Source organism: Eulemur rufifrons, chromosome 7 (genome assembly GCF_041146395.1).
Source record: "Eulemur rufifrons isolate Redbay chromosome 7, OSU_ERuf_1, whole genome shotgun sequence".
Classification (NCBI taxonomy): Eukaryota; Metazoa; Chordata; class Mammalia; order Primates; family Lemuridae; genus Eulemur; species Eulemur rufifrons.
The window spans coordinates 11109017-11131746 of record NC_090989.1 but is presented as its reverse complement, the minus strand read 5'-3'; the positions used below and the strand labels follow the sequence as shown (position 1 = coordinate 11131746).

At 36.7% G+C, this 22730-nt stretch overlaps 1 protein-coding gene across 6 annotated transcripts in view; it reads left to right on the top strand.

The window, feature by feature from the left end:
• The window catches only part of ITSN1 (intersectin 1), a 196710-nt gene that overhangs the window by 78761 nt on the left and 95219 nt on the right, over window positions 1–22730 (top strand). For 5 of the 6 annotated variants that reach the window (XM_069474971.1, XM_069474976.1, XM_069474973.1 and 2 more), the window contains exons 6-12: window positions 2271–2450; window positions 3922–4018; window positions 8285–8385; window positions 12835–12898; window positions 15740–15877; window positions 17615–17730; window positions 20749–21011. In XM_069474971.1, the coding sequence (XP_069331072.1) occupies window positions 2271–2450; window positions 3922–4018; window positions 8285–8385; window positions 12835–12898; window positions 15740–15877; window positions 17615–17730; window positions 20749–21011 (959 nt within the window). The remainder of the gene's footprint in view (window positions 1–2270; window positions 2451–3921; window positions 4019–8284; window positions 8386–12834; window positions 12899–15739; window positions 15878–17614; window positions 17731–20748; window positions 21012–22730) is intronic. The other variant, XM_069474974.1, reaches the window with a different exon arrangement.

Below are 22730 nucleotides of genomic sequence, written 5' to 3'. Positions count from 1 at the left end.
CAAGAAAAGAAGCAATCAGTAGAAACTATCTCTGATCCAGCTGTCAGATTTATTTAGCAGACAAAGGCTTCAAAGCAGCAATTATGTTCAAAGAACTAAAGAAACTAAAGAATTAAGGGAAACTATGACAATGAATCAACAAATAGAGATTTTCAAAAAGAAAAAAGAAATTACAAAAAAGAATAATGGAAATTCTAGAACTGAAAAATACAATAAACAAAATGAAAAATTTACTAGAGGGTCTCAATAGCAGATTCAAGATAGCAGAAAGCTGAATCAGTGAATTTGAAGCAGAATCAATAAAAATTATTCAATTCAAAGAAGAACAAAAGGATTGACAGTAATTAACAAAGCTTCACAGACTTGTGGAAAAAGATCAAATATACCAATATATTATTAATACATGTCGAGAGGATCCTAGAAGGAAGATAGAGAAAGGCACAGAAAAAATATTTGAAGAAATAAAAGCCAAACACTTCCCAAATTCAGTGAAAAGCATTATTTTACACATTCAAAAGCTCAACAAACCTTGAATAGGCAAATACAAAGAGATCCATACCTAGACACATTGGAGTTAAACTATGAAAGCCAAACACAAAGATAAAATCTTGAAAGCAGCAAGGGAAAAACAACTCATGAAGAAGAAGAAAAAAAAAGCCAACCAAGAATTTTATATTCAGCAAAACTGTCTTTTAAAAATGAAGGTGAAATGATGATATTTTCAAATAAACAAAGACTGAGAGAATTCATTGCTACCAACCTACCTTAAAAGAAATATTAAAGCAAGTGTTTCAGGATGAAAGGAAATCATCGGAGATGGGAACTTAAATGTATCAAAAGAAAGGAAGAACATCAAAAATGATAAATATGAGCCAGGCACAGTGGCTCACGCCTGTAATCCTGGCACTCTGGGAGCCCAAGGCAGGAGGATTGCTTGAGCTCAGGAGTTTGAGACCAGCCTGAGCAAGAGGGTAGGCCCTGTCTCTACCAAAAACAGAAAAATTAGCTGGGCATTATGGCACATGCCTATACTCCTAGCTACTCAGGAGGCTGAGGGCAGGAGGATTGCTTGAGCCCAGTAGTTTGAGATTGCGGTGAATTATGACACCACTGCACTCTACCCGGGGCAACCAACTGAGACTCTGTTTCAAAAAAAAGATAAATATGTAGGTTAATTTTAAAAACCCTATAAATCTATTTTTCTCCTTTTCTCTCAACTTTAAAGGATATAAGAGTATATAAAGTAATCACTCTAACCCTGTATTTCTGGGCCTATAGCATATATAGACATAAAGTGTGTGACAGTAATAGCACAGAGGAGAAAGGGCACCGAGCTATATTTGTGCAAAGTTTCTATGTCCTGCCCATATTAGAAGTAGGTTATGATGCATTCATTATGGGACGTGGAGATTTTAATCCCTAGAACAACTACTTAGAAAGCTACTTTTAAACAATAATAAAAAAAATTAACAGAAGAATTTAAACACTAAAATATATTTACTTAACACAAAAGAAGTTTTAAAAATTGAGACAAAGAAATAAAAAAGAAAGGAACCATTTTTTGTTATTTTATCATTTCTTCTTCACTTATTGGTTAGAATACTTTTTTAAAGAGATGCTTCCCGCCATCAGATGTTAGATTACCCTGAGGTACAGTATATATAGGAAAGGCAGGTTGAATGTGTGATTGTCTCCTCACATTTCATTTACTAGTTTAAAAAATAATAAACTGATTGCCTAGCATCCTCCCATGGTGACCAGTTGGGATTTTATTTGTTTTTAAATATCATTTTTGAATTAATGGATTTAATTATATTTGATGCCTTTAAGTCCACTGTATTTATTCTCATTGATCCTCATCTGTTTGATTCCTCTTCAAGTTGGGTCTTGAATCCTTTGATGTGATGATCCTTGACATAATTTTTGACACTCTTCAAAACGATTAATCTGAAACCATATTTTATTTATTTATTTATTTATTTTGTCTTTAATGGCTTGTTATAAAGGTTACAACTCAATTATAGCCAAATGGAGGAGAGGCATAGTCTAGAGTACTAGGGAGGATGAAGAACTTACACTGCCTCTACAGGCAGGACCCTCCCAGCAATTCCATGTATGCGTTCAACAATCCAGCTCTCTGAGCCATGTTTTAAATGGGAATATATTACATCCAGACAGTGATTTTCTTCTTCAAGCAGTACTAGGTCAATTATCATTAAATGTAGAAACGTGATCGGAAGTGAATTTTCTTGGAATTTTTTTTTTCATAGGTATAGGAGGTATCGCCAGCATGCCACCGCTTACAGCTGTTGCTCCAGTGCCAATGGGATCCATTCCAGTTGTTGGAATGTCTCCATCCCTAGTATCTTCTGTTCCCACAGCAGCAGTGCCTCCCCTGGCTAATGGGGCTCCCCCTGTTATGCAACCTCTGCCTGCATTTGCTCATCCTGGTATGTGACTTGCTGAAACCATACACTGCATTTTTACAACTTGTATTTTGCTGTTTATTATTGTTAAATCTTTTGTCTTCACTTTCTGATTATATTTAAATGATACTTTATTCCAGAGGAAAATATCTTTTTTTTTTTTTACTTAATTTCTCATTTTTTCCCAACATATTAAATGGGATATAATAAGGTAGAAAGAGGGAAAGGGAATGAAATTATAGATTTCTAGGTACCACTGTGGACAAAGGTGAACTCAACGGTAGAAGCCAAGGGCATAATTTCCTTTTAAAGGCTGATGGGAGCAATTGAAGTTAAACAGTATTTGAACATTTTGTGTTTTTATGTATCAGTTACTACTTTTCTTTAGCTGCTATGAATTGCTAATAAGCAAGCCAATCCCCTGGGAATAGAATTATATGTGGAGTAGGGGAGAGAAAAAAGAACATTTTATACTATTTTATAGTATTACCTTTTTTGCTTAATTGAAGGAAAGGATTTAACAGTTCCTGGCTTAGTTAATTTCATTTTGAGACTTTATTCAACGTATTTTTTTCCTTTAGTTAATAGAAAGCATAAACTATAGATGTAGGTAGGCTTAGTCTAACAAATCTTAATGAATTCATATCAATATGGAAAATATTTTTTTAAAAAGTACTTTGAATATGTCTGAGTAAATTCAATAGCATTATATCTGAAACAGTTCTGTGTCTGTAGCCCCCAAATTTGTTATATATATCAGGATATGTCTCTAAGTTACAGCCAGAGAATCTAAATGTACCTCCTTTTTTTTTTTTTTAGATTTTCTTGTCACATGTAGTCCATCTGTCATATATGACCACAACTGCAGATGTGTTGGCAGCTAAAACAGGGTGTGAAGTTGATTTTCCAGAAGTGTCAGTGAATCCACACACTGTTGAGTTTTGTTTTCTTTTGTGGCCAGTCGCAAATGTTGCAAGATGGCAGGCGAGGGTGAGGGAATGTGGCTGAGGCTAGGAGTTTTTTTTTTCTTACACAGTTAACCAGCTCAAATGAGAATCAGACACAAAAGCTGACCCTCCCTAGCATCACATGTTATCTGGCCAAGACTGCTGTCTGTGACTTTTTGACTCCTACATCTGAAACTAACACTTCAGCTCCTTTAGTGTGCTGTTAAGAATATGCTATTTTATATATTTAAGCTGTTACCTCTTTATTGAAACAGGTCCTATAAAATGTGATACTAAATATTTAATGAAAAGTAAAATTTTATGGATGTCAGCATTACTACTTAGGCGATTTTTTGGTAGAAAAAGTAAATGTAGAAACATTTTTGGCAGGAGGATAGAAAGTAAGGAGAGAATAGGTCTTTTTAAGTCCAGGCTGGTAAGAAAAGAGGAATTATTTCTGCTTCAGATTTGATGACTATGCATTCTAATTTTCATAAATAAATTTATCTTTGTAGAATTAGTTATTCAACATTTATTTATTTTTACAGCAGCCACATTGCCAAAGAGTTCTTCCTTTAGTAGATCTGGTCCCGGGTCACAATTAAACACTAAATTACAGAAGGCACAATCATTTGATGTGGCCAGGTAAGTTTGTTTGTTTTTAAATGGGAAGGTTGGTTAAAACCATTATCTGATTAACTTACAAGTTTGAACAAGAGTTAACTATATTCTTTATTATCTTCTTTTTAGTAGACTTTTGTAGAGTGCTAATAATAATCTTCTTAATTCTGGATAATATCACTAGATTTCATCATTAATGTGTTACAGAGATGACAGAAATCAAGGATATGACGTTTCCTAAGAGGATAACAATTGGGGAGTAGTAAAATGTTTAAAATAGTAAAATAGAATTCTGGGGTGGAAGAAGAAAAATAAATGAACTGTTTTGTGTTAATCATTTAAAAGTTTATGTATAAAATTTTTTATATGAAGATTGGAGCCATAATTGGCCTTATTTTTAATTCTATCTCAGATAATCTTATGGAGTCTGGATTATTAGTAAAATCCTATTAAAGGCCATTTTATAAAATGAATAATTCAGATTAGTACATAGTTCACAGTAATCAAATATGTGGCTCAATTTGGGGAAAGCTCATGTGACCTTATTGCTTATATTTTGGCCAACCTTGGTTTCATATTATCTTTCATATTCTTACTTTCTTCTACCCCTAATATTGTCTTTGCATTCTACTACACTAAGATGAGAAATTAAGTCTCTTTGTAAACCATCTCAAAACTTTTGGAATGAAGGGGAATGTAACTGAAGATGATTCCATCTTTTCTTATGTCAATCCTCATTAGAAATCTTTGAGTGAATGTTTAGGAAAAACACTCAAATTATGTTTTCCTCTCTGCTCTCCCTCCTCAACAATCAACACAGAAGATTTCTGTGGCAAATGTAAGGAGTTTTCTCCCACACACCAAGCAGCAGACACCATCTGGGTGTCCTCTAATTCAATTCCAACACTATCTACCTGGAGATAGCATCAGATCCCACAGGGTGAGGGCTCAGTTCCCAAAACTTCTCCTCGCTACCCAGATGCCAGTCACAAGTCCAGGCCTCCAGCACTTCCCATGCCCTCCTGTTTGGGTTCCATTAATTTGCTGGAGCAGCTCACAGGGAAACACTTACATTTACCAGTTTACTTTAAAGGATATCACAAAGGATATAGATGAAGAGATACACAGGGTGATGTATGGGGGAAGGGACATGGAGCTTCCATGGTCTCCTTGGGTGTGCCACTCTCCAGGAATTTCCATGTGTTCAGCTATCCAGAAGCTCTCTGAACGCTGTCCTTTTGGGTGTTTATGGAGGCTTCATTACATAGGCATGACTGACAACTGTGTAGAAATATAATTGGATAAAAAGGGTATGATCTCATACTAAGTGGGGAAACCTAGCAAGGCCTGTCTGTTCAGATTCTTTCCAGCCTCTCTGCTTAGCATTCCTTTCTTCAGGCAGGACCCTGTCTGGAATAAGGGTCTTGGGACCCACAATCAGATTATAGTCCTGCCTTGGACAGGTGAAAGGAGGGTAGGAAAAGGTCAGAGAGAGGGATTCTGTTTACTATAACAGGGCTGTGGGAGTTATATGAACCAGGAATCGTGGATGAAACCAATATATAATATCACAATGAATCAAGTCATTTTCCCACTTTAAAGAGAAGAGCATATCGAATATAATTCAGTAATACATTCAATATCATTTCAAAAATAATTTAAAGAAAATCAGTAACCTGAAAAGCACAGTGCCAAAAGCTTTATGCACATTAACTCATTCTTCCATATCAGATGACCCTATTATTTTCTCTGTTATAGACCAGGGACAAGCTCAGAGACATGTAACTTGCCCAAGAGAACATAACTCATAAGTGACAGAGCTAAGAATTGAACTGAGTTCTTCCTGATTTTGTTTTCTCTAAAAAGCTTTATTTAATTATGGTATACAGGTACTTGTGTTCCATTTAATTAAGGTTATACTCTTTTTTTTTTTTTTTAAGACAGGATCTTACTCTGTCCCCTGGGCTAGAGTGTACTGGTGTCATCATAACTCACTGCAACCTCAAACTCCTAGGCCCAAGGGATTCTCCTGCCTTAGCCTCCCACGTAACTGGGACTACAGTTGTGCATCACCACGCCTGACTAATTTTTTCTATTTTTAGTAGAGACAGGGTTTTACTCTTGTTCAGGCTAGTCTCAAACTCCTGGCCTCAAGCAATCCTCCCGCCTCGGCCTCCCAAAGCGCTAGGATTACAGGCACCAGCCACCACACCTGGCCAAGGTTTTACTCTTAAGACGCTCAAACATTTATTGAGTATCTGCTTTGCCAGGCATCTCATTAATCCCATTCAACCCACGACCACCTATGCAATTATCTCAAGATTATGAATGAGGAAGCAAGCCCAGAGAAATTATATTCTCTACCCATAGTTTACAGCTTAGAACATAGTAGAGCTGAGATTTAAACTTATATCATCCCACACTAAGTTTCTTTGTTTTTTCTTTCTCCTATACCATGTTGAAGTTTTGAGTTTACTCTGACTTTGCAGAAGGGATTTTGAAATCTGCCTTAAAAGTGATTTGTGACATTAGAATGAATAAACAATGAGTTATAGCAAACATTCATGCTATTATCACAACTGGGCTTTTTATGTTAGTAGTTGTCTTTTCAGTCATTTAAATTTGTAGCCAGTTTTGGAAATGCAATCTACCCAATATAACTTTTGGGTAACATATTAATGAGTGTTCAGTCTATTTAAATTCTCAGAAATTTGGCAGAAAACTATGAGTTGATAAGTGTAATCTGGGACAACTTCTGTGTGTAACACTCAACGTTCCTGACATGCAGTAGCAAGATAGTTAGCTTCTTAATGAATAGGCAGGAGCTGGAATCAGCAAAATGCTAGTTTAAAATGAGAGAGTTGTCACAGAAGTACACACAACAGAACAGATCATGGTAAGTATTTTTTATTAAATTCATAAAGGCCAGTGCGGTGGCTCCCACCTGTAATCCTAGCACTCTGGGAGGCCAAGGCAGGTGGATCGTTTGAGCTCAGGAGTTCGAGACCAGCCTGAGCAAGAGCAAGACCTTGTCTCTACTAAAAATAGAAAGAAATTAGCTGGACAACTAAAAATATATAGAAAAAATTAGCTGGGCATGGTGGCACATGCCTGTAGTCCCAGCTACTCGGGAGGCTGAGGCAGGATTGCTTGAGCCCAGGAATTTGAGGTTGCTGTGAGCTAGGCTGATGCCACGGCACTCTAGCCCGGGTAACAAAGTGAGACTCTGTCTCAAAAAAAAGAAATTCATAAAAATTGAAAAAGGTAAATTTGTATAGGTACTTTTCAAGGGTTTGGGAGCTGTTTCCTATGCTCAATGAACTGTATATATTAATAAGTACATAGATAACATATAAATGATGACTACAAGGTTCAATGTGTGATTAAAATTTTGCTTTTATTAATACAGTTTGAAATAGACATTTTTGGTGAAATGAAAGGGCATTACTTGTAATCTGTCCTGGAAGGGGAATGCCATTTTTACTGTCAGGTCAGCCATTGTGTTTAAATTACTCGATTTATGTATCAGACCCTTCACAAGCCGTTGGTGCCAGTGTGATGCTTGTGTGGGCAGTGGCATCTGAGGAGCTAATTACTAAGAATGTCCAGACGCAGACTGACTGCTGGCAGGTGTTTCCTCAGGTCGGGGTTGTGGCACGTTGGCAAGGAGAGGTTGACACTGCAATGTAGTCATGAAAGCGGAGCTCTGTCGGTTAGTGCTCCACTGATCTGCCGTGACCCTGGAAATGTTCTGTTTGCTCTTTGGGAAACTCTCCATTTGGAAGGAATTTAAACTTTCAAGAATGAAATAATCTTCATTAAAAAATGGATCCTATATTTTGATATACAGAAAGTTACACATTTTTGGAGAATTAGGTAGTTACTTGTTTGCTGTCAGCGTTCCTTTTTAACCAAAAGAGAAATGTTCCAGAAATTAGAAATGCGTGGACACTATTAGATCACCTCAGTTTTAAGGAGATTTTTCATACTTTTATAGAACCTTTAAATTATTAAATTGTATATACTAATTTGAAACAGCCACTTGGTCTGTTGTGTTCACCCTGGATTCTAGAAAAATAATGAGCTTATCTATTTTGAGAGAAATGTTTATAACCTTAAAAATGGGAAATATTCATGGCAGGAAATTCAGAAATAGTGATTAGAAAATGAATAAAATGTTAAAGTTATATATGGTTATCTAGAGAAGTTCCTAGTTTACTGATTTAAAGACCTTCAGTAGGCTATTCCTTATGGATAATCCACTTTCTCTCCTTTTTTTTTCCCTCACAGTGCTCCTCCAGTGGCGGAATGGGCTGTTCCTCAGTCATCAAGACTGAAATACAGGCAGTTATTCAATAGTCATGACAAAACTATGAGTGGACACTTAACAGGTATTTACAAATAAAAATTAATTGAATGAAATAGGATCTTTGTTCTAAATCCAAATTGTTTCTAGATATTGGGTCAAAGATATTTTCCAAATATCTTTCTCTATTTCCTTATTTTTAAGTAGTGTTTTCATTATCTCTGTTATCTTGCATTTGCATCTACTGGCAATTCCTTCGATAGTTACTTTATTTTCCCTTGCCTCATGCCTTTGCCCAATTGCTCCTTGGCAAAATGGAACATAGACTAGGTATCCTCCTGTATGATGAAAGCCACTGACATGCAAACCAAGGCACTAGCGAAGTAACACTTCTGTGAATAAAAACTGGCTTCAAGTTCTGAAGCCCAGCTTTCTAGATGAACTTGAAGCTGCCTATTCATCAGGTCAGGGTTTGAGGCAATATGCAGGGTGAAAGGTAACCAGTTGGGGAGTTTGGAACATAACTCATTTGCTGACTAACTGGAGCTCACCACTTTGGATCTTACTTATCTATAAAAGGCCAGAGTTATGATCTCAGTGGATTTTTTTTTTTTTTTTAAATAGTGATTCTTTTATCTATCAGAAGTGTAGAGAAGAATTTTAGGATATTATTTGAAATCTCTTCCATGAAAGGTTAAACACTTAAAACTGATTAGAAAGTTGTTAAGAAATGTATAGCTTTAATAAAGGAAAACAGAGACCTCTGATATGAACATTAAATGCTAAAGGGAAAACTGTAACTGCTGTCTAACAAATATGAAAGGCAGGGAAAAAAGGGTTAATTTTCCCGGGGTGGGGAAGCAATGATATGTAACACAAAACACTTTTACATTCTGATTCTTACTACCTTGGTTTTTTCCTGCTATTATGATTGCAATTTTCAATTCCCCCCCAAAATCTTTTTATGTTTAAAATGTTAGAGTTGGCTGAGACTTTGAAGGGTTCTGATCTAATCTTTAACCCTGTCTCCATAAAGGATCTCACCAGTCACCTCAAATAAGCACGTATTTGTATCTGAAGGGCTGAATAGTAAATATAGACAAATTCTTTGTACATCACACTCACTCCCTGCTAAGTAGTAGCTGTCATTTTTATACATAGTATGTAAAACCACTCTAGCTTATGCAGGCACTGAAGGAATATTTGATAGTATAGTTTGAAGTACTGTTTTACACGGTTTGGGTGATACCAGTGTTCCATACAAACTCAGAACTACATTGCCAACAAATCTGAAAATATTTCTTCAAAACATTGTCAGTGTTTGCTGTGAGTTAGTTAAAATAGTATTCACTTTTTTGCTACGACAAGGGGTCTGGTCACCATCTGTGGTGTATGTATCTTGCTTTGTAAACCTATATCTTGCTCTTGCTCTATAATCCTATCTTGCTCCCCTTCAATAAATTTCACCTCATGCATGCCTTTAAAAAAAATAAATAAAAATAAAATAGTATTCAAATGGCGACATTGATTGAGAAATTCTTTCTTGGTCAGGTGTGTGTTTTATGAATGAAATGCATTATCTACATCCCAGATACAATGAATGGCACAGGCACTTGAACATTTTAGAACTTTTAAATATCTGAGGCAGAAAGTAAAATTTGAAGTATACTGGAAAGAAAGCAGATTTTGCTTCTTTATCTGCATTATTTATTACTACTTTGATCCAGCAAGAATTTAAAGTGGAAGTTTTACTTTGAAACCAGACCTTTGTGTAGTCATGACGATGGGAATAAATAAAGGAACTTTAATTTGTTTTCCTTTTAGGTACTCAGGAGTAAATATAGAGTGTTTTTTAGGCTAAACTAGACTGTTGATGGAAGCAGAGCTGATTTGTTGAGATGGATGAAATACACGGGTCATTGTCTTGCTCACAACTATAGAAATAATTCAATGAACTCAGAATGGATAAGAGGAGTATCAAGAAAGTCAAAAAAGGGTCCAAGTATATAAAGAAGCCCAAGCGAAATATATAATTTAATATTCTTAATCTCTTGTTTTTCTTCTTTCTTGATTTTATTTTTTGTGGGTTCTTGTTTTAAAGGACCTAAAAAGCATTTTTACAACATGAACATAACTACAATTGGAGTTGTGACATCCTAGTGTTATGAATACCAGTTAAAGTATAGAAGTTGTAGATAATTTGTTTTGATATAAATTAGAAGAGAATCTTGGTTATCATTACTTGCATTCACATATGTTTTTGGAGGGAGGTGGAATTATGATTAGCTCTCCAAGAATTGTACATAAACTACATGTAGTCTTCTAACACACGCCCATTGTTAATGTACTGTTGGTACTTAGAGGGATGCCTGATTACCATTGTGATTTATTTTCACATACTTCTTTTGGATGCTGTCACATCTGGCTGCATCTGTAAGTGTGTGTTGTGAGCATCTATTGGTCCCACCAGAAGAAGACAAGAACCTATGATCTCGTGATATCACTAGAGGAAGCAAGGCTAACCCAGCAGTGGCACTATTTAGCCCATTCATAATCTGGGTCGATTTAGCTGGTACATCTGATTAGGTGGACACACCCATTTTCCTTCACAACTCGATGTGTATGCTGTTGCATGCTCTTAAACGGGGCAGCCTTATAAAATAGGGCCCATTCTTTAATTAAGGTCATGTAAGAAGCTCTAGAATTCTGGTAATCCTGTTAATGCTAGCTCCTCTTGTCACCAAGGTGTTTTATTATCTTGTTACATTCTGAAACAATGAGTATGCTATTTGGTTATTCATCTATTAATCAGAAAAGCTAAAGTCTTAGTCATTGTCTGAAATAAAGCATTAATTCCATATGCTTATCTCCTTTCCAGTCATACTTTCCTACCCAAACATAGACAGCTATAGTGGAGTTTGTGAACCTGAGATTTCTGTTTATCCCATAATATCTCCTTGTATGCCAGTATTCCAAAACCAATATCCCTTTATATGCATAGGTTTCCATAGGAGAATTCTGAGCACTTAAAGCTCAATTTTATGCTGTTCTGTTATGCTAGGATGCTATCTTAGCTGTTGTTGATCTATTTTTACCGTTTCACAACATTGCTTTAGCACATATAGTCAAATATTAGAATCGTAGGAGACTATTGTGATCTTCCATGCAGGGATCAGCAAACTTTTCCTGTAAAGAACAAAATAGTAGATATTTTAGGTTTGCAAGACGTGTGTTCTGTGTTGCAGCTATTCAGCGTTGCCATTGTAGGGCGAAGGCAGCCATATATCATGCTTAAATGAATGGGCATGGCTATTTTAATAGAATTTTATTTACAAAAACCGGCAGTGGGCCAGATGTGGTCTGTTGGCTGTAGTTCACCAGTTTGTGTTCTAGATTATTTTTCTCATTTCACAGATGAAGGAACTTTATTAATTGATTGATTGATTGAGACAGGGTCTAACTGTATTGCATGAGATAGAGTGCAGTGACATCATCATATTAAGTTCATTGCAACCTCAAATGCCTGGGCTCAAGAGATCCTCCTGTGTGGGCTTCCCAAGTATCTGGGGACTACAGGCATGTGCCACCATGCTCAGCTAATTTTTCTATTTTTTGTAGAGACGGGATCTCACTATGTTGCTCAGGCTGATCTCAAACTCCTGGCCTCAAGTGATCCGCCTGCCTTGGCCTCCCAAAGTGCTAGGATCACAGACAATAGCCACCAGCCTAGCCAAACTTCATTTTAGAGAGCCAAGTAGTTTTATTAATGTCATTGGCATTATGGAGTCAGGACTGGAATCCAAGTCTCCTAATATGCAGGTGCACAGCTAGTTCTTCACATTTATTGTTACCCTTTTGATCTGGAGTGGATAAAATATTAGTGTTCTTTTATGTAGTTCTGAAGTGGGGAAAATTGTTACAAGAGTAAATTAAAATTTTTTGCTAAAGGTTTGTTTTTGTTTTTTGCTAACATGGGAAACATATTCTAATCCTGGCTGTGATATTAGCCATTTGTGCAACCTTGAATAATCAACCCTTTTTTTTCTTTTTAAAATTTGTACAATGAAACTGAAGAGATCTCTCCGAGATCCCTTCCTCCTCTAAGATTCTCTGAATCTTCCTTGAATTTGTCTGATGATGGTCATGGTGGAGGCAGCAGGTGGGGGCAGTGGCAGAAGATGTTAAATTTAGACAGAATAAGTTTCAGCTTTGTAAATAAAGCCCAATACAAATAGAGATGGTAATCCAGACAAAATGCCAGGTTATATTTTGAAACTCTGTTCTTTCACACACTCATTCTTTGTTAAACGGATGTTTAACAAAGTATGTGTCAGATGCTATGCTATGCTTTTTGTTTCTTCCCTTTTTCATTGGAGCTTAATTTCCTTTTTACAAAGCACCTAGGGTAATAGCAAATGTTTAAAGCACTATGATTGCATGAGGTTGCGTAGTGCATGTGCACAGAACCCTGGTCTTCCTGTACAATGAGTGTTTGCTGACTCATCTGTATATCTTTTCCTTGGTTTCTGTTTAGGTCCCCAAGCAAGAACTATTCTTATGCAATCAAGTTTACCACAGGCTCAGCTGGCTTCAATATGGTAAGGAATGAAAAGTTCCTTGGTTTGGATAAAATGGAAACTTTATTTCTTAGATTGGTATGGCCTCATGGGTTTTTAGATTAATTTTTATAGGATTATATTTAGAATATGCTTAATTTTCACTGAGTTGTAGTGATTGCCTCTTACCTTTTCCCTTATTGATTTTGAAAAATACAAAAGCAGAGAGATGAATACAATGAATTCTCAAGAACTCATAACACAACCATTCTCGACTAATGACCAGTGTTGGTTCTCTCTTCCTTTTGTCCAATTATTTTAAGCCAAATCTCAGTTGTTATATTATTTCTTATGCAAATATTTCAGCATATGTCTTCAAAAGAGATAGGGATTTTTTTAACATAACCGTAATGCCAATAGTCTACCTAAAAATTTTAGTAGTCATCCTTATCATTAAATTAATCAAATATTGTTCAGATTCCTTAGATTGCCTCAAAATTTTTCATAGTTTGTTCAAATCAGGACTGAAATAAATGTCTACTTTGTAATATTTTATTGATACATCTTTTAAGTCTCCTTTAATCAATAAAGTCCCCTTTATCTTGTTCTCTACTTCTTTCTCTCACCACCCCCCAAAAAACCCCATAAAAACCAACCAGATCATTTGTCCTATAGTTTCTTACTGGCCTAACTTTTGGTGATTGCTTCCCTATGGTGTTGTTTAATTTGTTCCTGTATTTCCTGCATATTGGTAATTAGCTCTAGAGAAAGGTTTCTCAACCTTAGCACTATTAGCATTTTGGGCTCAGTAAATCTGTTTTGGGGAACTGTCCTGTGCAGTGTAGGATGTTTAGTAGCATCTCTGGCCCTGACTCACTAGATGCCAGTAGTCACACCCAGCTGTGACTATGAAAAATGTCCCCAGACACTGACAAATATCCCTTAGGGTACAAAATCATCCCTGGCTAAGAAGCATGGATAAGATTCAAGTTTGATTTTTTTTGCTTGTTTGTTTTGCCAGAGATGTTAATGTGTACTTTCATCAGGTGACACATAATTTCTTTATTTTGTAATGCTTTTGAATAGCATTGATGAGCATTGCCTAGATCCTACAGATTTTCTTACATTTAAATATTAACCAAGATGGTTTCTTAAGAAGTCTGCATCTTTTAATTATGTGTTAATGATTATGTGTTAATGATTATGCCTGGAAAATAAACCTGGTCTACACTGCTCACATGGCAAGTTCATGATTTTCCTGCAGGGCACATTGGTGTAGTTGCTTCACAAGTGATCAAGGTCTCGTGCAGCTCCCTATGCCCTTACTCTTCCATTCTGCTTTGGCGCTAGAGTAGAGCAGTTAATAAGCATCTTGTATCTCTGACATATGCAGACTTCTTTAAGTTTGGGTATGTACCAGTATCCTAGGGCCCTATGAACTGTAAACTTAAGATCTAACATTTGTGGAGGTCGAGTGACAGTTTATTAGGTTGTTGTCATGATACCAGATTGTATTAAAATGTTTATTTTAAATTTCTCATTTATAACTTGCCCTCTTTGGAAAAAATACTTGAGGCTTCTCCTATTTGAATGTTATTATTCTCCTGCACACTGAAAAATAATTTAATTAAAATATTTTAATTAAATAACTTAGACAAGTATGGGGAACAAACAAATATTAATATAAATTCCAACTGCCTTCTAATCTAATTTACCTAGGAGTCACTAGTGATGAGCCATGAGAAGGAAAAGAGAATAAGGAAGAGCAGGCAGGGGGTTTTCATTTCCTTTGCGTTTCTGTTCTATATAAAAATGTGTGTCTAGTATTTGGGAAAGGCAAAACTAGAGGGACAGAAAAGAGATCAGCGGCCGCCAGGGACAAAGGGGAAAGGAAGGAGTTGACTATAACATGTGGGAATTTTTGGTGGTTGTGATGCTGTGGTGGTAGTTACACAATTGAATATATTTGTCAAAACTTGCAAAATTGAACTCTAGGAAGAGTGAATGTTACTGTATGCAAATTATACTTTAATAAAAAAATGTTTATGGCACCTAAAGAAATTTCAGAATTAAATGGAAAGTTTCTTAACTTTTGGCATTGGCAAAGCCAGTTTCTTAATGTAGCGTTTGTCCAGTTGATGTTCTAGTAAACAGATGTGTCATTTCTTCTCTTGGTGTCCAGAATTCCTTAAGTAAAATCACATTCTTGGACTTGCTAGGAAAATCTGTTTGCTGTAATTAGCTACTTGGGCAAATTCATTAGGAAGAATGAATTGTGGAGATTGAATCTGGAGATTGTGGAGGAGGAAACAGCTTGAGTATGGCTGGAGGCCATAAAGATGTAACCCTGTAGGCCTGGATTACGGGTGGCCAGCTATGACCAGTGGGGCGAATCTGGCCTGCACCTGTTTTTGTAAGTGAAGTTTTATTGTAAAAACAGCCACACCCGTTCATTTGTATATTGCCTATATAGCTGCTTTCCTGCCGAAAGGACAGACTCAGTATGATAGAGTTTCTATGTCTGACAAACCATAAAATACTTACTTCTTGATCCTTTACTGATATTTTGTCAATCCCTGGTCCAAGACATAGCATTTAAAGATACATAGAATATGAATATGTTATATTATAAATAGACTTGCAAGGATTGAGAAGAGTATCATTATAATCATGGCATTTGTTGGATACGGAACACCATCCCAACTATATGGAATTTTATCTTTGCAAAAGTTCAAAATAGGTATTGTTTTTACAAATTGAAGCACAGAAAGATTCAATTGGCCTAAGGTCAGAATACAAAAACAGAACTTTTAAGTTGCTCATGAATGGCAAAAAGCATGCATTTTCATAAAACTGGATTACAGTGAACTTTTTGTTGAATAGGAATCTTTCTGACATTGATCAAGATGGAAAACTCACAGCAGAAGAATTTATCCTGGCTATGCACCTAATTGATGTAGCTATGTCTGGCCAACCACTGCCACCTGTCCTGCCTCCAGAATACATTCCACCTTCCTTTAGGTAAAGAACATTTGGCTCTTGTAAGAGATTGTGTTCAGAGTATGTGAATTCCAAACTTGGCTTTGTTGACTATGTATCTTATAGTGCTTTTCATTCCTGGCAAGTAAATGAAATATCCATGAATTAAAGAGAATCTTATTCAGGTTCTGTGTTAATCCTGAGCCCATTCTGTTCTTCAGAATACCTATAGTATATTAGTGAAATAATGAAATAAAATATCAAAAGATTGTTGATTTTTGTACCAACCTATGTAATCAAAGCTCACTAGAAATTTTAGTAACAGATGCTAGCAGTGGAAAACAAACAGTATGCGCTTTATTTTCTATAGAAAATAAAACAAGCAGGCTGGGTGCAGTGACTCATGCCTGTAATCCTAGCACTTTGGGAGGCTGAGGTAGGAGGATCGCTTGAGCCCAGGTGTTTGAGGTTGCAATGAGCTATAATCACGCCACTGCCCTCATGCCTGGGCAACAAAGCGAGACCCTGTCCCTGGGGAAAAAAAAGAAAAAGAAAATAAAACAAGGAAATCATGCCTATAAGTGCTGCATATTCAAGAGTAACAAAATGCTGGCAATGTAGAAATTTGTTTGTTTTTGAGACAGAGTCTTACTATATTGCCCAGGCTAGTCTTGAACTCCTGGCCTCGAGCCACCCTCCTGCCTCAGCTCCCAAGTAGCTGGAATAACAGCTGCAAGCCACTTCTCTCTCCCACCTTCAATTATAGTCAGGAAGATAGAGACAATTATCTTGGTCTGAAACACAGTCTCAGTAGAGATGTCAAGAGTCCCCAAGGTCAAGTTGGGAGAAATCTGCTGTGACAGACACCCACACATGTACATGTGTGTACACTCTTTCCTGGACAGCACCATCTCCTGGCTTTAAACATGAACAATGAATATGAGGTCTCACAAGGTCAAAGAAAAACGAAAGAAATAAAGCTAAGAATTTCTGTCCTAATTCCTTAAACTTCAAGGAAGACTGGGGCAAAATCCCCCCCTAAAATGGAGCGATAAAGAGCTGTCACTGTCAGCACATACATGGTATAGGAGCAAGCTGAGGAAACTATGACTGTGTAGAAAGCAACAAATGCTGAAGCAGTTTGCCTGTAAAATCCCATAGCTGCAACAATCACTAGGAAAGACATTTAGCTTGAAGCTGATAATAAAAGCATAAAAAGGATATAGAGCAGAGTTAACAGAGCAAAATTAAAAGTTTACAATGAAACAAATTAGTAAACTAAATGATTTGTTTTAAGAACTATAGACATTGCATGTGTTTGTTAAGGGATGAAATGGAGATACTTTGTAACTGGAAAAGAGATGCTCCCAATTAGCTGAGATGCTGATCTTCCCTTGGAGGAATTTAAAGTTACTTGAAAGGGCAATGGAAATAGCAGCTAATGCTTACTGAGTGATCACTTTGTCGCAGGCATTGATCTAACCACTTTATGATTATTAACTAATTCAGTCCTTTGGAATTGTCCTAATTTTGGTGGCACTGTTAAACATTTTGAACAAGGCTGGCACTCAGAGTCTGATGATGTTCAAATATTCATTTTCAAAAAACTCTTTGTAAATAGAAAAGAGTAAATCTTTATTTTTTCTTCACGATAAGTGAAATTTGCTCCATTACATGATATAATCTTTTAAAATTCTTTTTCATAACTTGTCCAGTTTTAACCAGACAGCTCTGTGTGAAACTCCTTTTCTTTTTCTCCCCCCCCCCCCCCAATTGCAGAAGAGTTCGATCTGGCAGTGGTATATCTGTCATAAGCTCAACATCTGTAGATCAGAGGTTACCAGAGGAACCAGTTTTAGAAGATGAACAGCAACAATTAGAAAAGAAATTACCTGGTAAGGCAGTCTTCAAATTTGAGTTAAATCATTTCGATTTAACTAAATTAGAGATTTTCTAGCTCTAAGGCAAAGATGGAGGTAAAAATAAATTAGCTTTTGACATTTTTGCTATGTTGCTTTAAACGACCTTGGTCAGAAAGAGATGCTTTTAATATACTTTTAGATTTATATCTCTGTTGAGAAATAAGAACATTATATACTCTGTTAATGTACCCTTGTTCTAACTTTTAACTCAAAATCTAATCACTTGCTGCTAAGCAAAAATTTGTGTTATCTATAGAATATAGAACACTAAAAACTAATAAGTTTTAAGGTGGTTGCTTAATACCACCTGTGCAGAAACAGAAAAGAAAATCACCTACTGTTATTTTCTCCTATTGTAGGAGAATTGGCAACTTCTTATTAGCAGGAAACTCCTTTGAATTTAATGTGAACCTATTTTACGTTTATAATGATAAGCCCATCATACTATTAAAATATTCTAAGATGGCTATGAATTCTTAATGATGAGATGATAATGATACTAAGAAGCAAATGAAGTTTATTATGGATTCTCTTTATGTTAAATACTTTGTCACTGTCATTTTGCTGCATGTAAAGTGCTCAGCAGTTAACTTGGTCTGCCCTGGTCACTAGCCCTCCCAGTTTATTCTCTAAGCTAAATTACTTTTTCGTCACTGATCAAATACTTACTGCAGATGTTCTGTGTGCAAAGCTCTGTGTTGAGTACAAGAGAGAACCTAAATGTTAATAATACATGGTCCGTACCCTCTAAAAACTTCTAATAGAGTATTTAAGACACCTATATAAATAATCATTTAAGCAGAGTACATAAATAGGATAAATGACTCAAGAATATTACAGATACACAACAGACCTTACTTATGGTTGGTTGGTGTAGACTGGGAGGGACAAGAGGAATTAAATCTCTTTGGAAGAGGTCACAGTTGACGAGACTTGAAGATGAATAGGATCACCACACCTGGAAGTGAGGAACATTTCAGGTTTTGATAAGAATCGGAATGAAGTCTCAGTGGCAGATAAGGACAAGAATTCTTAGAATTTTGAATTTTCTTATTCTGTTGGTAGTAAACATTCATTCAAAATTTTGAACAGGAAGCAGCGTTATCAGAATATTTCATTTGTACATTCATTCTTTCAACAGCCATTTATCATGTGCCTCCTACGTACTAGGAATAGTGCCAGATCCTGGAAAAAAATATGTAAAGACTTTCAGAGTTTTTAACTTGAGATGATATTCATATAATATAAAGTGTACAGTTCAGGGGCTTGGGCTGCCATAACAAAATACCATAGATTGGGTGGCTTAAACGGTGGAACTTTATTTCTCAGTTCTGAAAGTTGGAGTCCAAGATCAAGGTGCCAGGCAGTTTGGTTCCTGGTGAGAGCTCTCTTCCTGGCTTTCAGACAGCAGCTTTCTCTCATATGGCTTCTCTCACATGTCCTTACGTGGCATTTCCTTGGTGTGTGAATACAGGACACTCTTTCTATAAGGACACTAATCTCATCATGAAGGCCCCAGCCTCATGATCTAATGTAATCCTAATTACCTCTCAAAGGACCTATCTCCAAATACTATCACATTGGGGTAATTAGGGCTTCAACATATGAATTTGTGGGAGGACACAAACATTCAATCCATAACTGTGGCATTTAGTATACTGACAATGTTGTGTAGCTGCCACCTCTGTCTTGTTCTGAAACATTTTTGTCACCCCAGAAGAAAGCTCCCTACCCAGTCACTCCCCACTCTCCCTTCCCCTCAGTCCCTGGCAACTACCAATCTGCTTTCTGTCTCTTTGGATTTACCTATTGTGGGTATTTCATATGAATGGAATCATACAATATGGGGCCCTTTATGTCTGGCTTTTTTCACTCGGCACAATATTTTTGATATTTATTCATCTCGTAGCATGGATCATTACTTGATTTCTTTCCATTATGGAGGGACTTTCAGTTTTAAGGTATCAGAAAAAAAGAGGATGCTGCCTCCTCTGAAATCAACAAATCTTGTTCTTACAAGAAGAACAAGAAAACTAAAACAGACTTGCCATCTTTGGTCTCTAATCCCTGACTACAGCATGTGAGGGAAGTCTGTCTAAAGCAGCAAAGTCCAAACAGGAATGTGGGAAGAGGCCAAGGAAGGGTACTCACAGCTACGGATCTCAAGGCAAAGTTAGAAGTGACAGTTCTTGAATAGAGTTGGATCAATGGGAAGGGATGCTACACAGGCTGGCAGTGAGAGCTTCGCTCGGCTGGTATTAGTTGGTACCAAGGAGAAGCATGTGAGGCAAACACAAAATCGAATAGACACTGCCAAAGTTAGTAAGGGACATGGAAGATGGTGTTTTAGAAAAGGGATATATTAATAGTAAAATGAATATAAACAAAGAGTTGGCAAGGATTAGAGAAAAAAATGATAGAACTGGGTAATTGTTCTAAAATTCATAGTGTTATCAAAGAAGGAAACTGAATTATCAAATAGAAAAAATTATTTACTGATTTTGATCTACATAATGATTAGGGCATGTCTTATTCTTCAGTAGGAAACAGGGAATGCTCACCTTCTACCTCTGCTTTGAGACATCCTCTTGTTAGACTAGAAGACACGTCAGCACAGTTACAAGCTAAGGAGAAGGAGGGAGAGAGAGAGATTCGTGGTCCTGGAGAGATAGGGGGTCAGTTGCTGAAACAAGGTCATGGAGAAGGGAAGGGACAGAGGAATGGGGAATAAAAGAGATTGGGTGATGAGTTGGAACTGTTAGAAGAAGATTTTTCTAGAAACAATGTTTGGTGTGGAGGGGAGAGTATGTAAGCAGAGAGGTTAGGTGAGGACATTTTCGTAGTGCCTGCTAACACGGGGAACAGTTAGGAAGCTTAGGGAGTTCCAGGTTTGGATTTGTACAAGTTTTATATGGACCAGGGAATTTCTCCTTCGGAAATAGTATGTTGAAAATCATGACTTTTCATAATTGATCTGTTCCTGTTTTAAAGTAACATTTGAAGATAAGAAGCGGGAGAACTTTGAACGTGGCAATCTGGAACTGGAGAAACGAAGACAAGCTCTCTTGGAGCAGCAGCGCAAAGAGCAAGAGCGGTTGGCACAGCTGGAGCGGGCAGAGCAGGAGAGGAAAGAGCGTGAGCGGCAGGAGCAAGAGCGCAAGAGGCAGCTGGAGTTGGAGAAGCAGCTGGAAAAGCAGCGGGAGCTGGAGCGGCAGAGAGAAGAGGAGAGGAGGAAGGAGATCGAGAGGCGGGAGGTGAGCATCTATCTGGTGGTCAGTGCTCAAGCTCCCCCCACCTTCAGAGTTACTCCAGTGATCTATTATTAAATAATAGTGGGTTTTTTTCCTTTTTACAATGTAGGAGTTTTAGTATATTCACAAAGTTGTGCAATTGTCACCACTAATTCCAGAATATTTTCATCACCCCCAAAAGAAGCCCCTTACCCATGAAGTAGTCATTCCCTTCCCTCTCTTCCCCCAGCTCCGAGCAACCACTGCTTTACTTTCTATCTCTACAGATTTGCCTATTCTAGACATTTCTTACAAGTGGAATCAGACAGCATGTGTTCCTTTGTGTCTGGCTTTTACTTAGTATAATGTTTTCAAGGTTCATCCACATTGTATCATGAATCAGAACTTTATTCCTTTTTATGGCTGAATAATATTCCAGTATACAAATATACCACATTTTATTTACCCATTAATCAGTTTATGGGCATTGGATTGTTACGACTTTCTGGCTGTCATAAATATTGCTGTTATGAACATTCATGTACAAGTTTTTGATGATACAGTCTTGTTGCAAATCACTGATACCACTTAAGTGTTTTTCTAGACTGTTGTCTCTGTATTTACACACCTGTATAAAAATATAAAGGTTTATATGGTGGGGAGGGTGGAGGTTGTCTAATTTTTTTAAGCTACTGTAATGGTTATAACCAATTATATTGTTCTGCAACTTTTTTTTTTACACTCTTAAAAATATGTCTGGGAAATCCTCCCTGTATTCTATGGAAGGCTTCATAAATTTGGTACCATACCTGGACAGGGGCCAAGCTAATCTCTTGTCTGCCTTTCCAATTTTAGCGTGTTGCTACAGAAGCAAGTATGACTCGCTCATGTGAGGGAAGTATAAACATGAGGAATTTTTCTTTATAAGAAAATAATACTTCTCTTTCATCTCCTACTGATTGCTTTAGAAAGCTTGTAGCCATCAGCTGCTTTTTGGTTAGGCAGAAACACACAAATACTAACAAGATTTTAATTTCAGGAATGGACAACCAAAAAATGGAAGCTTTCTCTTCTTCAGTGTGAAAAAAATAACATTTTAGAGTATTTATTCAGAATTATTTAATAGACATTTACCATGTGCCGGGGTTCATTTGTCCCTGGAGATACAGTTGTGACTAGATACTCCTCCAGGACCTTATAGTGTAGTTAGTTGTAAGACCTGTAAGTCAGAGATAATTCTAATAAATAATGCCAGGTACTCTGATACGTACTCTAACAAGCAGTCAGCAGAATCAGTGGGGAGGAGAGCTGACAGTTCCAGAGAAATTACTGAAGCTTTGTGGTAAAAAGGAAATGAATGATTAGGGAGGTGGAAGTCACAGATTTTTAAAACAGACTTTTTTTAAAAAAAGGATAAATAATAATTTCTCTTGAGGGAATAAAACCAAGTTTTGTTTGTTTTAATTCTGGGAGGATTAGTTTTAGTATACTTGATAAAGAAATTTTCCTTCCTCTTTCTGAGTCAGTAAATAAGAAAGAGCATTTTTATTTAGCACATTATGCATTTTTGAAGGCATAAACAATGGAATTCCATAAATTCTAATATTTGCTAGCAGAGTAGGGTGACTATAGTTAACAACACTGTATTATGTATTTTAAAATACCTAGACCAGAGGACTAGAAATGTTCCCAACATACAGAAATGTTAAATGCTTGAGGTAATGAACACCTTAAATACCCTGA